We start from the raw sequence: 13,503 nt of genomic DNA on the forward strand, positions 1-13,503 counted from the left end.
AGGGGCCTGTAGCGCCTCTGGGAAACAGCCGAGGTGTCCTGGTGGATCAAGGAGGCAGAGGAGCGTTGAGTTCTTTCCTGTTTAGAAATTTGGCTTGAATTTGAGATTTATGCCTGAGTTATGCTGGACCTGAGATTACAGTTCAGTACAGAGTTCAGCATTCACTTTCATAACACAAAGACCAACACTATCCATGATACAGTTAGACACTTTTTTTCTTTTGAGACAGTCTTAGGTGTAGCTCAGGCCTCAGTCCCTCGAGTTCTGAGATTACACACTAGCTTAGTACTTTAAAGTTGAATGCCAGAACATGTTTCCTGTGTGCCCCAACAGGCACCAACCCCCTGCACAGGCCAGTCCTGCCCTTGGACGGTTTTACCCTGGGACTGCTGTACTGCCCACCACCCTGTGCAGGACTGAGGAGCAGCGTCCCCTGCCCTTCCTGACCCTCTTTTACCCCCCATGGCTCCCATGAGGCCAGAAAGTGAGGAGAAGGCATTCAGAATGTAAAGACCTCAGGTAATGGCTGAGGTCCCATCTGTACAGCAGTTCTGATGTTCGCTGTCTCCCCAGGTGTGGTGGACAGTGAGGACATCCCCCTGAACCTCAGCCGAGAGCTCCTGCAGGAGAGTGCGCTCATCAGGTAAGCCTAGATGGCACCTGGCCTGGCATTCTCGTGAGGGCCGTCCTTTACTTGGTCTGCCCAGATGTAGCTTCCAGAGCCAAAACCAGAGGGAGAAGAGAGGCCTGCGGGCAGGGTCCCCCATGACCTCCATGTCCTGACCTTTGTCTGAGGTTTACTGTTGAGCAGCCCGTTCATTCTGTGGTCAGGAAGAATTTGGGATTGGCTAGGCAACTGCTGAGGTCGAGCCCAGAGGCAGTGGAGCTGTGGTGGGGCCAGGCTGGGCTGTCCCCTTTGGTCACAGGCTCCAAGTCGTGTTCTGGGAAGGAAGCACTTGGGACAGCTGCACAGTGGGTACATCTTATTTACCCAGGCTCCTAGGGTGGAGCACAAGCTCCTTTGCCCATTAAATACAAACGCACAATGAATGGAGAAAGGACTTGGTCCTCTTCTCAGCCCACTCTGATGCTGTGAAGAACCCAAAGCTGCAGAATGCACGCCGGCAGTGCAGGGCGGCTCCGCCCCCAGGACGCTGCCTTCCCATGCTGGAGGGGAGGGTGTCGTGGTACATGGGCAGGCACAGGACGGCTCGGAATGCCCTAAAGGGGCAAGTGCACTGTTGCCTTGCTCTCCACTAACTAATAAAGAAGGTTGTGGGCTGTCTTGGGCTGTCTTTGAAGAATTACTGGTGTTGGGAGATGACCCCAGCTCTGACCCATCCCCTCCACATAACCTAGGTATGGCCACAGTTGGAGAGACTCTAGGCACCATGTCTCAGAGTTGGGTGAGGCAGGGGTGACCCTGGAACCAAACCCAGAGATGAGTTGGGTCTGGGAAGCTCTTCTGAAACTAAGAGGTCAGGCCTGACCTGTGTGGAGACAGCCTAGAGTCCTGGGGTGAGGTGGCCGGGCTTTAGCTTCCCAGTCTGACTGGGAGGTCCTGCTCATCCTCCACCACCAGCAGCGCCAGGCACTGAGGCAGTCTCCTCAGGAGCCTAAGTGACAGAGAGCGGTGTTCCGCCAGCGCCTCCTTCCTGTTTGTCAGGGCTGGTGGTCAGTCGCTCTCCCTGTGCAGAAGCAGCTGCCTTAGTCAGAATGTTAAAAGAATCAGAATCGTCCTGAGTTGGGGAGTGGGCTACAAATATTTCTTCTTTGGACCCTCTGAGGCAGAGGTGTCTTCCTGGTGCCACTTCCCTCTGTTTTTGGGTGTTGCCAACCTACGAAGACTTCCTTCTCCCGTAGAACTCGGAACCAGCAATTGGCATTGCTCTGTTGTTGCTGTTGTCTGTCCTCAAGACTACTGGGGCCGAGCTTTTACTCCTCAGTTGTGAGCGTGCACGTTTTTGTGATGTGTGTCTCCGGGGAGACACAAGAAATGTGCCAGAGTAGAGAGGGAGCTGGCAGGGAAAATAGAGGCTGTCGGGGTCTGCTTTGTGGGGACAGTTGGGGTTACCTCATAGGAGCGTGGTGACTCACAGGGGGCTGCACCAAGTCTGCCCCAGCCAACTCCCCACACTTATACTTCAGCATTTCCAAGGATGGGTGGCTGTGGCAGGAGAATGGTTGGAATTTCAAGGGAGGGTTGGTTTCTGTCCTGCGAAAGTCTTGTGGCCCTCTCTCCTCCTGGAAAGGAACAGTAACCACAGCAGGGGAGCTGTCTGTGGTATGTCGAGTTTCGTCACTGCTTTGTGCCTGGTGGCAGTGGTCCTGTCGAGCGAGCCCTGAGGAAATAGTCCCAGTTCACTTGCTTTCCCCAGAGCAAGTGGCATCCTTGTGGCATCGAGCCAGGCATTCTCTCATTTCCGGACATTGGAAATGTGTGATGCTCCCAGGGAAGAAAGGTTGGTCCTGTGGGTGGGGTGGGATTTTGACTTGTCCCTCGATTAGTGGTGTTCTCTTTGACACTGGGGTAGAGGGATGTCTTCCAGGCTTCTCTCCGTTCGATGCTCTTGCTCTCTCCCAGTGAGTGTCATGTGAAGTGTAGGTGTGGAAGTTTGTACATGTACACACACATCATTGTTTTTGGGGGGCTTGTTTCAGTTTTTTTTCTTCTGTTTCTGTTTGTTTTTACAAACAGGTTATTGCCAGGCAAGCATTCTACCACTGAGCTGCTTTCCCAAACCAGGGTACTTTTTTATTTAGAAGAATGTAGCTGTAATCTTCAGCAAATCTTCAGTATTTCACCTGACCCAGGAACACCAGGCACTGGGATTCATGACTCTGGTTCATCACAGCAATAGAAAACCTAAGACGGTGACCGTCCTTTACTAAAGCCCTCTCCTGTGCACTTGACCCTGACGCCATGAATAAAACTGCTTTAGTGATACCCTTTATGGGATAATGCAGTAAAAGTGTAAAAATGTCCTGCTTACAGAATCACATTTTGCCAAACTACACCGTGTGTGTGTAATCTACTCCGTGTGTCCCAGGTCATGGCTGTGCACAGTACTGACCTAACTTCGAGGAGCTCTGTGGTGTAGGTGCCGCTTTTGCGTGCACACATACTGTGCTGTCCCTGGTCCCTACCGGGCTTTTCCTGGGTTTCGTTTTTGTTTTTATCGAGACCAGGTTCTCTGTTACAGCTCTGGCTGTCCTGGAACTCACTCTGTAGACCAGGCTGGTCTTGAACTCAGAGATCTGCCTGTCTCTGCCTCTTCAGTGCTGGGATTAAAGGCGTGCACCGCCACTGCCTGCCTTGTTTTCTGACTCAGCCATTTCTTCCTTTCGCTAGGATTGTTAGGGGCAGTTTCTGGTGCCTTCAGCAGTGTTGGCTCCGTTTTAACCCTAGCCTGTTCAAACTGTTTCGTCATGTTCTACAGTGGACGTCACTCTCCTTTTTTCTGATGCGTGAGTCTTGCTAGTGCTCAGGGTAGACACCTTCTCAAGATGTCCGCTGCTGCTGTCCTCTGGAAGTTCTCACTGCCACTCTCCGCAGGGTACAGTGAGCAGGGTCTCCTGTGTTCTGTGGTTTCTGTTCGGCTGCAGGTGTGCTGCTGGGCCTGTTCCTCCCGTTTCTGGTGCAGTGTGCATTTCTCACGCCCCTGTGGCCCTGGTGCTTCGTAGAAAGCCCTGTTCACAGTCAGCAACTTCTGTTCTCTAGGAAACTCCGGGATGTTCTACAGCAGAAATTGATCAAGTTCTTCCTTGACCAGAGTAAGAAAGATGCTGAAAAATATGCCAAGTTTTTTGAAGATTATGGCTTATTCATGAGGGAGGGCATTGTGACCACTGCAGAGCAAGACATCAAGGTAGGCTGATTTCCGGTCCTCTCGGTTGGTGGAGGCTCTCCTGGACGTGGTGATGAGGCAGGTGGGCACCTGCCCTCTGCTGCGTGCCAGGGGTCAGCAGTGGGAGCTCTGGGCTCCTGGGTCTCCTAATAGACATAGCTTATGTCCTTCCCTGTGTTGTGATTCTAACAAGTGTAGAAGGGGCCGCTCTTGGTGAGAGAGGTTTCAGGTGGGTGTGGAGAGGAAGATGTGGCTGGAGCCGAGACACACAACTCCACTGTTTTCTGACTATCTCTTTTTTCTCTTGTTTTTACCTGGGCCCCAGTCTCTGGCATGGTGCCACCCACACTCAGGACGAGTGCTTCCCTCACTTAATTGTGGCTCCTTCAAGTTGATTTTCTTAGGTCTTTTGTTAGTGAGGGGAAACGAACAGGAATGGAGAGCTTAAATCTGTTAAAGCTGTTGGAATCCTTTGTTTGGTGCTGGGGAAGAGGCTGGAAGCACCCTCCCAGACTCACCCAGAGGTGTGCTTTGCTGTCTCCTGGGCACTTGAGTCCAGTCACGGTGACAGTCAAGACCAGCCATCACATTCCCTTGTCCCACAGGCCTTGTGCTCTTAGCTGTAAAGCCAAGCCTCTTGTCTCTTGACCCTGGCCCCAGCAGCTGGCAGGAAGAGGGGTGTTGGGGTTCAAGGAGAATATAGAAAAGCAGGGTAAAGATGGGGTACAGTTACTGTCTTAGTTACATTTCTCTTTTTCTTTATTTGGTTTTTCGAGTTAGAGTTTCTCTGTATAGCCCTGGCTGTCCTGTAATTCACTCTGTAGACAAGGCTGGCCTTGAACTCATAAAGATCCAGCTACCTCTGCCTCTCTAGTGCTTGGATTAAAGGTGTGCGCCACCACCACCTGGCTCAGCCTGCTTTCTTGTACAACTCAGGACCACTTGCCCAGGGTTGGCACCACCCTACCGTGACCTGCACCCTCACATCAGTCATTAATGAAGAAGATGTGCACAGACTTGCCTCCAGGCCAGTCTTGTGGAGGAATTTTTCAGTTAGAAGTCTGTTCCAAATGACTGTAGCTTGTGTCGAGATGGCAAAACCTAGCCAGTAGTCACTGTGTTCTTGGTAGAGTCCTTAACACCCCACTGGAGCCAGGAATTTAGCTGATTATACAGCTAATTGCTGAAAAATGATGCATTGGTTCCTAAACAGTGTGGAACATTTTTATTGAAGTATCACTTGCATGCTGTAAAATCCATCACTGCCCACCAGATTGTCAACAGGTCGAGCAGTACTTGTCTGTTAAGGTCTCCGTTTGTTCTTTGTCCATCACTGTAACAAGAGTCAAGGGATCAGCTTGGAGAAGGAAAGATTGATTTTCACTCAGTGACCCTTTGCCTTTAGTATTTGGGGGCTTTGGTGAGGCATCAGGAGCATGTGGTGACAGGAAGCTAACAAGCTGTGGACAAGGACACCCCAGTCCTAAGGTCCCCACTTCCTGTTAGCCCGTTTAGCCATGAGCTCATCAGTGTGCCAGAGCCCTTGGGAGCATTTATGACCCAGTGTATGATACCATTCACTCCCATTGACTTCAGTTTTCAAGATTTATTCATTGATGTGTGCATCTGTGTGTGTGCATACATGTACGCAGTGTGCCATGAAGGCCAGAGACTGTCAAGTGGTCTTCTCTCACCCTCATCTATGTCTTTTAAGGCACTCTATCTCCCTAAACTCGGAACTTATATTTTCTCAGCTTGCTTGGAAGCTGGAAAGCCCCAACTTGGAGCTGGGGCTGCAGGTGCATGAGACACCTAGTTGTATGAGTGCTGGGATCTAAATTCTAGCCCTCGGCAAGTGTGTACAGCAAACTCCTGTAACCATTGAGCCTTTTCTCTACACTGAGCTCGCTGTTAGCTAAAGCATTTGCTGGGCCAGGGCCTGTTCTAAGTGCTGAGTACATGTGTCCACTAGGTGGATTCTGTACAGTAAGAGCAGTAAGAGCCAGATGCGCCCTGATGTGGATGTGGCTGCACCTTGCCTTGGCAGGCCTGAAAACCTTTGTCTTTGTCTGCCTCTGTCCACTTTGCATCCAAGGCATGGCGTGTTCATTTGATCTGTCCCCGATTGTCCTTCACACCCTCTCCCCAGGCGCTTGTGCTGGGACGGGCAGAGGTGGCAGTGGCTTGGATAAGGGAGCATCCAAGCCTGCAGCTCCCAGGCCCTGCCGTAATTACTGCTGGTCTTGTTCTGCACGGCCCGGGTGGGCTGCATTGGTCCTATCTGTGGCCCGTTCCCTAAAGGCATCTCCCTGCTACATACTCCAGAACTGGTACCACAAACACTCCTGGCTCTGAGGAGGCAGGGAAATGTGGGATTTTTGTCTGTGTCCAGTTGTCACTGAGGACAGAGAGAAGATACTAGGCCCCAGAGTAGAGTCTGCCACGAATGGAGGCTGGCAACCCTGAAACAGTTTGCCCGCTCTTCTGGAAGCCACGTAGGTTAAAAGGTTTTCCCACGGACAGTGGGGCTCATGGGCCTGTCTGAACTCTGAGTCCACCATCGTGTCTGGGGGACAGGCCTGGGAGTCATCAAGAATCAGAGTTGGGGGCGCTGCTTCTGTCTCGGCTCTGGGTGAGCAGTGATTCATCCACATGTCTGTAGGAGGACATCGCGAAGCTGCTTCGGTATGAGTCCTCAGCCCTGCCTGCTGGGCAGCTGACCAGTTTATCAGACTATGCCAGCCGAATGCAGGCTGGCACCCGCAACATCTATTACCTGTGTGCCCCTAACCGTCACCTGGCTGAGCATTCACCGTACTACGAGGCCATGAAGCAGAAACACACTGAGGTGAGTGGGCTCTGGCCTGCTGCCGGGCCAAAGATGGTGTCTTAGAGGGTCTGAGCTCTGAGGGAAGGGCTTGAACTCCCAACTCTGTGTGGGAGAAAGTGACTGACTGTGTTTGAGGCTGTGTGGTGTAAGGCAGAGCCCCGTCTGTGGTGTGGCTGTCATTAGGTAGATGTATAATATGTGCATCTGCGCCAAGCCACCAGAGCCAGTGTCCTTAGCGTCCCTCTGTGCTGCGGGCTAATCGGCTTGGATGCCTGCAGGTGCTCTTCTGCTACGAGCAGTTCGATGAACTTACTTTGCTGCACCTGCGGGAGTTTGACAAGAAGAAGCTGATCTCTGTGGAGACAGACATCGTCGTTGACCACTACAAGGAGGAAAAGTTTGAGGACACATCTCCAGGTTGACTCCCATCTCTCTCTGGGGCATGGTCCCATGTGAACGTTGGGCAGGAGACTGTCACTTTCCCCAGGGCCATCTTAACAAGTAGTGGGGAATGTCAGGGCCCAGGAGTTGATGATGCTCCTCCTATGGAGGGTCCTGCAATTGACTAGACTTTTGGAGAGAGTTAGAATTGCTCCTACCCTTTTGTTTTGTTTTGTTTTGTTTTGTTTAAGATAGGCATTCATTTTGTAGCCCAGGCTGGCCATTAACTCCTGACCCTCCTGCCTCACTGCTCTGAGTACTGGAATTACAGGTCTGTGCCACCATGGTTGGGCTCAAATTTTTCTTTTTAAAGTCCTAAAAAATTTACAGAAGACAAGGGTGACCACAAGTGTTTTCAGTGCCAGTGAAAGGCATTTCCAAGAGCCTCTGTCTCTAGTTCCTGGGGAGTGATCTAGAGATAGAGTGAGCTAGAGATAGCTCAGGAATGTGCTAAATGGCCCCCACAAAGTGAGACCGTGGTTAGGCCCTGGGCTCACTCACTTCTCTGGCACAGCTGGTGAACGCCTGTCCGAGAAGGAAACAGAAGAGCTAATGGCTTGGATGAGGAATGCACTGGGGTCTCGTGTCACCAACGTGAAGGTAACGCCTCCCTGCAGTTACTGTGGAGATGGTGTCTTCTCAGAGCCTGACTCCACTGTCAGATGCCGGCCTGCTGGGGTCCACAGGATGGCACTGGAGCCAGGGTCGGACTCCACCAGGCACTAGCATCTCACCATCAAAGCTTTGTCTTGCCTGGCACTGTCACTCTCTCAAGCCTGCCAGTCTGTGCTGTCTCTAAACCCCAGTGGGGTCTAGGCCTCAGGAGGGAGCTTCTGAACTTTGGCTTCCTCCTGACCTTACTCTCCTGAGGACCTAACACAAGTGTCCTGTTTGTGCCTCCTGTCATGAAGAGGCCTCACCTGAGCAACTCAGGCTCTGCCTCTCCATGCAAGAGGGTCTTCTAGCCACTGGGGAGCAGGGTCGGAGCCAGTCCATACCCCTTGAACAGCTAGCTGTGATCTTTGTCATCATAGCCTGGACAGATTACTGGAGCAGTTGATATAGAAGCCACCATAGGGCCAGTCTGCCTTCTGCCCAGTGGCCTGGTTAACTTGGCCCTGCTTCAGACCCTGTCAGCCCTGGGCCCTCATTACTGTGTTCTTCCTCATCCTGGGCCTTGTGTGCAGGTGACTTTCCGCCTGGACACCCACCCTGCCATGGTGACCGTGCTGGAGATGGGGGCTGCCCGGCACTTCCTGCGCATGCAGCAGCTCGCCAAGACCCAGGAGGAACGTGCCCAGCTGCTCCAGCCCACTCTGGAGATCAACCCCAGGTATGCCCAGGCTCCAGCCCACGCTGGAGATCAACCTCAGGTGTGCCCAGGCTCCAGCCCACTCTGGAGATCAACCCCAGGTGTGCCCAGGCTCCAGCCCACACCTGTCAGGGGCTCCTACAGATTGTGTGAGCAGAGGATGTCCTGTCTGGAGAGCATTTAAAAAAGCGTGTGTGCGATGTAAGGATGGTTGTAAGAGAAGGCCCTTGGAGTTAGGCAGAAGTTAAAAGGTGCTCCCTGGAAGTTTAAACAGAACATTGCTGATCTAATCTGTTTCCCATTTCCCTTCTAGAGCTCTGTTTACTTGATAAACCACTTCGCTTCTGGTCGTTTTGTTTTTTGTCTTTTGCCTTCTCTGTGCCCTTAAAGCCATTTGTGGCAGGTGCCATTTTTAACTTTATGGGATGGATCTTGGTGCTCGCGGCAGAGTACTGTTCTCAACATTCACTGTGTGGATCCACCTTAGGACAGACATTTGTGCGACTTCCAGTTTGGAGCTGTGGGAACTGGTCACTATGAACACATGCTCCTCTAGGTTGTAGAGTCCTCAGTGGTCCAGGCAGTGTGAGCTGCTTCAGCCTGTCCCCACAGAGGGGACCCCAGGTCCGTGATGGGGTGAACACCTTACATTTAGTGACTGCCTTAGAACCTGTCTTCCCAGACTTCTCTCTTACTGAGTTCTCTTCCCTGGTGTTCATCTGTAGTTAGTTTGAGATGGTCTCACCATGTAGCCTTGGCTGTCCTGGAGCTTGCTATGTAGACCAGGCTGGCCTCTCCCTGCCTCTGCCTCCTGTGTTGGCATTAAAGGAGTGTGCCACCATGCCTGGCTTTAGTTTCAAGTGTCTGCTGTCTTAAGGTACTTTGTAGTTTTGGTGCCTGTCCTGGATCTCGCTCTCTAGACCAGGCTGGCCTCAGACTCACAGAGATCCTCCTGGCTCTGCCTCCTGAGTGCTGGGATAAAGGCGTGTGCCACCACCACCCGGCCATCTTAAGGTGTCTTTTAATAACAGGAAGATCTTAATTTTGTTATAATCAAATGTATAAGCCTTAGCTGTTTTAGGGTTTCTGTAGAATCAATTCTTTAAAGAGCTCCATAGTTTTGTTGTTGTTTGTTTGTCTGTTTTTGTTTTATGAGAGAGGGTTTCTCTGTGTAGTCTTGGCTGTCCTGGCCTTGAACTCAGAGATCCCCCTGGCTCTGCCTCCTGAGTGCTGAGATTAAAGGCGTGCGACACCACCGCCCGGCTCCATTGTAGTTTTTAATGTTCTAATAATCATAACGTAGCAGCAGAGGCTCTGGGTTAGTGATGCTCAGCTAGAGCTGGCTTCCCTCCTGGTTTCCACGACACAGGCACACACTAATAAAGAAGCTCAGTCAGCTGAGAGAGCGCGAGCCGGAGCTGGCCCAGCTGCTGGTGGACCAGGTGAGTGGGACTGCATTTCTCTTTGGCTGCCTCGGGCGTAGGAAGCTGCTCTCTTCCTAGGGGTCACTTATAGGTCAGGCTGGACTTGACCCCCTGATCCTGATTTTACTGTCCAATCCCTCCATTTCAGATCTATGAGAACGCCATGATAGCAGCGGGACTGGTTGATGACCCCCGGCCCATGGTAGGCCGCCTGAATGACCTTCTGGTCAAGGCCCTGGAGAAACACTGACAGCCCAGAGACTGGACCTAGTGTGCAACCCAGACCTCAGGCGACAGACGCCTGGGGAGGAAGGACTTGATGCACAGATAATGCCACCGACTGCTCGAGCTCAGCTTTATTTACCTCAATTAAACAGTATTCTTAGTCCGAATGGTGGACGTTCTGTCTGTCCTGGGCAGTAGAACGCTGCACTACCATACATGTCTGGTTGGACAGTTGGAGTCTTCCTCACCACAAGCATATGGCTGTGATGCTTGATGACATCAGGTTCACTTGAGGGTCATCTCCACTGGGTAGTGGTCACTGATGGCTTCCGCCTAGAGAGGTGGGATGCCGGGGAGGGCATGGGGTGAGCGGGTAGAAAGTCTTGCTGCTCCCGACCTAAACCACCTCCACCCACATGTCGTGTGGGAACCAGGAGCACTGTCGGGAATCACTCAAGTCCGCTCTCGCTGACTTGGGTTAGCTTAAACCACATGAAGGAAGGACACGTACCAGCTGCTTGCTGAGTCCGAATGCTGCTTGGAAGTCAAAGGGACCAACTGAGTTGGGAACAACGGCACTCTGGAGCAGAGCGCCAGCAACCACAATCCTGTAGGACATCAGAGGACAAGGCTCCTTCACCCTCTAGTCCCACACAGGTCATGGTTTCCTGGCCCGGGGGTCCAAACTTGATCCATCCATGAGCATTAAGAGGGCCCTGCACTGGCAGGAGCTAGCATGTGAGGGACATCCAGATGGCCCCATCCACCTGCAGCCATTCTGACAAGAAAGCCAGGACCCTGTGAACCAAAGTTTCTGCCTCATTTGAGTAGGAGACAGGGAGTGACGGCCATGATTCTGCGGCTGGACGAGCACATCCTGGCTGCTTACCTGTCATAGGCACAGTGTGTGGACGTGACCGTGGTGTCAGCACTGTCGGGGATCAGCCACTGGAAGGCGGGGCTCGTCCGGAGGCGGATGGAAGACCACTGGGTGGAGCTGACGTAGCTGCAGCCAGCATTGAAATCCCCCATCAGTATGACGTCCTGCCGGGAAACACACCTGTTGGTCCAGGGGCAGGGAGGGCCGGTAGAACCCACGGCCCTAGGATGTGCTCACCTCCAGGTCCCACTTTTTTTGGACATCCAGGTAAACATCATAGAGGGCGTCAATCTCAGTCACAGCATCTGTTGGGGCTGCGTGCAAGGGCACTATCGCAAACTCTCTGACCTCTGAGGAGATAGCAGACATCATGGTATCCAGAGACCAGCCTGGACTGGAGTTGGCCTGCGGCTACGCAGGGGCCTCGTGCAGGGGTGATCAGTGTGTGACGGTCTCCCAGAGGATAAGCATTGTCCTTGGGAGTTGGAGGTGCAGGGGCAGCCCTGCCACGGGCTTCTAGAGGTCTGACTCTGGGCAGGCCGAAAGTGGAGCCCAGCAGCACTCACCAGTGAAAGGGGAAAAGAACTTAACAATGGCCGGCTCTCGGCTGAAGGTGTCATTTCCGCAGGGCTCACAGCCATCATCATAGTAATAGCTGTCCAGAACAGACACCTGGTCGGGCCTAAGGAAAGACCAGGCAGGAAGTGACTTGAGAGCTGGGGGCCACTCTCCAGCCTGTGCCCCAGCCTTCTAGAAACGTACAGTCCTGGCAACGGGAGGCTAGGTGAGTACTTACCATGGACACGACAAGGCTAACCCAAGGCCTTCTGGTCTTGTCACAAGCAGTGAGAGGCATCAGAGTGGATGCCCACCTGGCCTTAACCTTGTCCTGTGGCCCTGTGCTCTCGCCCTGTAATATACATTGCTACCCCTACTCTATAAGGGCCTCCGAGGTACCCTGGGTACCCTGGGCTTTCTAGACCACCCTCGTCCTCTGCAGTACAGATTTGGGGTTGTATCTACACCCCGTGCTTGTATTCTCGGGCTTTGACAGCGTAGGACTTTACCTGTACAAGAAAAGGTACTGCTCCTTGTAGCTGCTGCGGCCCAGAGGCTCACTGACCACATAGCGATAGGTGTCAGGTTTGTCCCTGGATAAAGGAAACCAAAAAAAGAGGGAACCTCCTGGCAGCTGGCAGCAAGGTTCTATCCATGGAGCGCCGAGGGAGGGAGGGAGGGAGGCTGGCTGCTCCTCTGGAGGTGGACCCCAGCACTGTCACCCACCGATTGAGTTCATCCAGTAGCTTCCCAGTGGCCACCAGGTGGCTGTCTCTGACCTCTTGGACAACGGCGATATCATAGCGACTCAGGATCTGGGGGAAGGGCCACAAGAGCTTAGCAAGACAGGCTGGGTGGACAGCCCTGCCGCCAGCAGCCCCGGGCATCAGACAGCCAAATATCCGACAACCCTGACATCCACCCAGGTGCTGGTAAGGCCTGAGGCTCACTGACTTCCGGGGCCTTAGGGAAGTTACCATCTCCCCTGGGGTCTGTCTGCTCTCAGGCATGGGCCACCCTGAACTTACTTTCACAATGTAGCTAGAGATGGTGGCATTGGACATCTTAGTCTCCCCGAAAGTCCGGATGTTGAAGGCTGCGATTCTCAGAGTCACAGCCAGCTCCAGCAGGCTGACCAGGGTGAACAATACCCCCATCGGCACTGTGCATCGCATCCTGTGGGATTGTGGGAGGTCAGGACGAAGAAGCCATGACCCTGCCGGCAGCCCTCATCCTCGCCCCAAAGCCGTCCCGTTCCCATGCTGTGCTAGAACACCAGCTGGACGACGGAAGTCCTGCACCTCATACCACAGAGAAGCCCCTGGGTCTCCTCTTGAACTTACCTGAAAGCTGATCCTGGGAGCAACGCTAGTCTGAGAGGCTGTGGTCGCCAGAGATGGGACTAACCAGAACAGACCTGCTCTGTCAGTCGGGTGAATCCCCAAGTCTGCTCTAGGACTGGCTGATGGACTAGGGAGCTCACTCCACGGATGACCAAGCCGGATACGGAGATGAGAATTCTGCCCAAAACCTGGAATATTCTGATAGTAATTTCTCCTTTACCTTTTAAAGGAAAATTCTTTTTACAAAATGTGTGAAGGGAAAAAGCAAAAAGCAGAGTGCAGTTGCAGAGCTGCTGGCACTGTGGGTCGCCGCCCCGGCAATGCCAGCCTGCCCTGCCCTGCCAGTTTTAAAGGTTCAGGCAGCTGTGACCTCCCCAGGGCACGTGTGTAACCTCCACCTGAGAGCACCGAACAATGGGGCCTCCTGTGTGGCCCCCCCACTGGGGCCTCCTATGTGCCCCCCCACACTGGGGCCTCCTTTGTGGCCCTCCCACTGGGGCCCTGGGCAGCCGGCAGCATGTGCTGACTTCACCAGACATGGAACCTCCTCGCTGCTGTTAAAGCAGCGTCTGATAGTTTGTGCATGGTTATAAAATGTCTTTGCCCACCCTGTCTTCACCACCAGGGATGGGCAGTAGGTGT

General features: G+C 53.0%; 2 protein-coding genes across 2 annotated transcripts in view; one reads left to right on the top strand and one right to left on the bottom strand.

The window, feature by feature from the left end:
• Positions 1–10,247, top strand: part of Trap1 (TNF receptor associated protein 1) — a 32,353-nt gene extending 22,106 nt beyond the window's left edge. The window contains exons 11-18 of the mRNA XM_006984703.4: positions 574–643; positions 3,722–3,869; positions 6,511–6,696; positions 6,957–7,095; positions 7,634–7,719; positions 8,307–8,452; positions 9,801–9,873; positions 10,004–10,247. Coding sequence (XP_006984765.2) covers positions 574–643; positions 3,722–3,869; positions 6,511–6,696; positions 6,957–7,095; positions 7,634–7,719; positions 8,307–8,452; positions 9,801–9,873; positions 10,004–10,105 — 950 coding nt within the window. The 3' untranslated portion in view covers positions 10,106–10,247. The remainder of the gene's footprint in view (positions 1–573; positions 644–3,721; positions 3,870–6,510; positions 6,697–6,956; positions 7,096–7,633; positions 7,720–8,306; positions 8,453–9,800; positions 9,874–10,003) is intronic.
• On the bottom strand, positions 10,184–13,191 carry Dnase1 (deoxyribonuclease 1). The gene is made up of 9 exons (XM_006984702.4): positions 12,862–13,191; positions 12,547–12,694; positions 12,245–12,333; positions 12,028–12,111; positions 11,527–11,642; positions 11,198–11,310; positions 10,970–11,124; positions 10,592–10,688; positions 10,184–10,413 (listed from the first exon to the last, which is right to left on the bottom strand). The coding sequence occupies exons 2-9, from the start codon at positions 12,691–12,693 to the stop codon at positions 10,366–10,368; spliced, it is 849 nt and encodes a 282-aa protein (XP_006984764.2). The 5' UTR covers position 12,694; positions 12,862–13,191; the 3' UTR covers positions 10,184–10,365.
• Positions 13,192–13,503: the final 312 nt, after the last annotated feature.

The sequence above is a fragment of the Peromyscus maniculatus genome, chromosome 8, assembly GCF_049852395.1.
Source record: "Peromyscus maniculatus bairdii isolate BWxNUB_F1_BW_parent chromosome 8, HU_Pman_BW_mat_3.1, whole genome shotgun sequence".
NCBI lineage: Eukaryota > Metazoa > Chordata > Mammalia > Rodentia > Cricetidae > Peromyscus > Peromyscus maniculatus.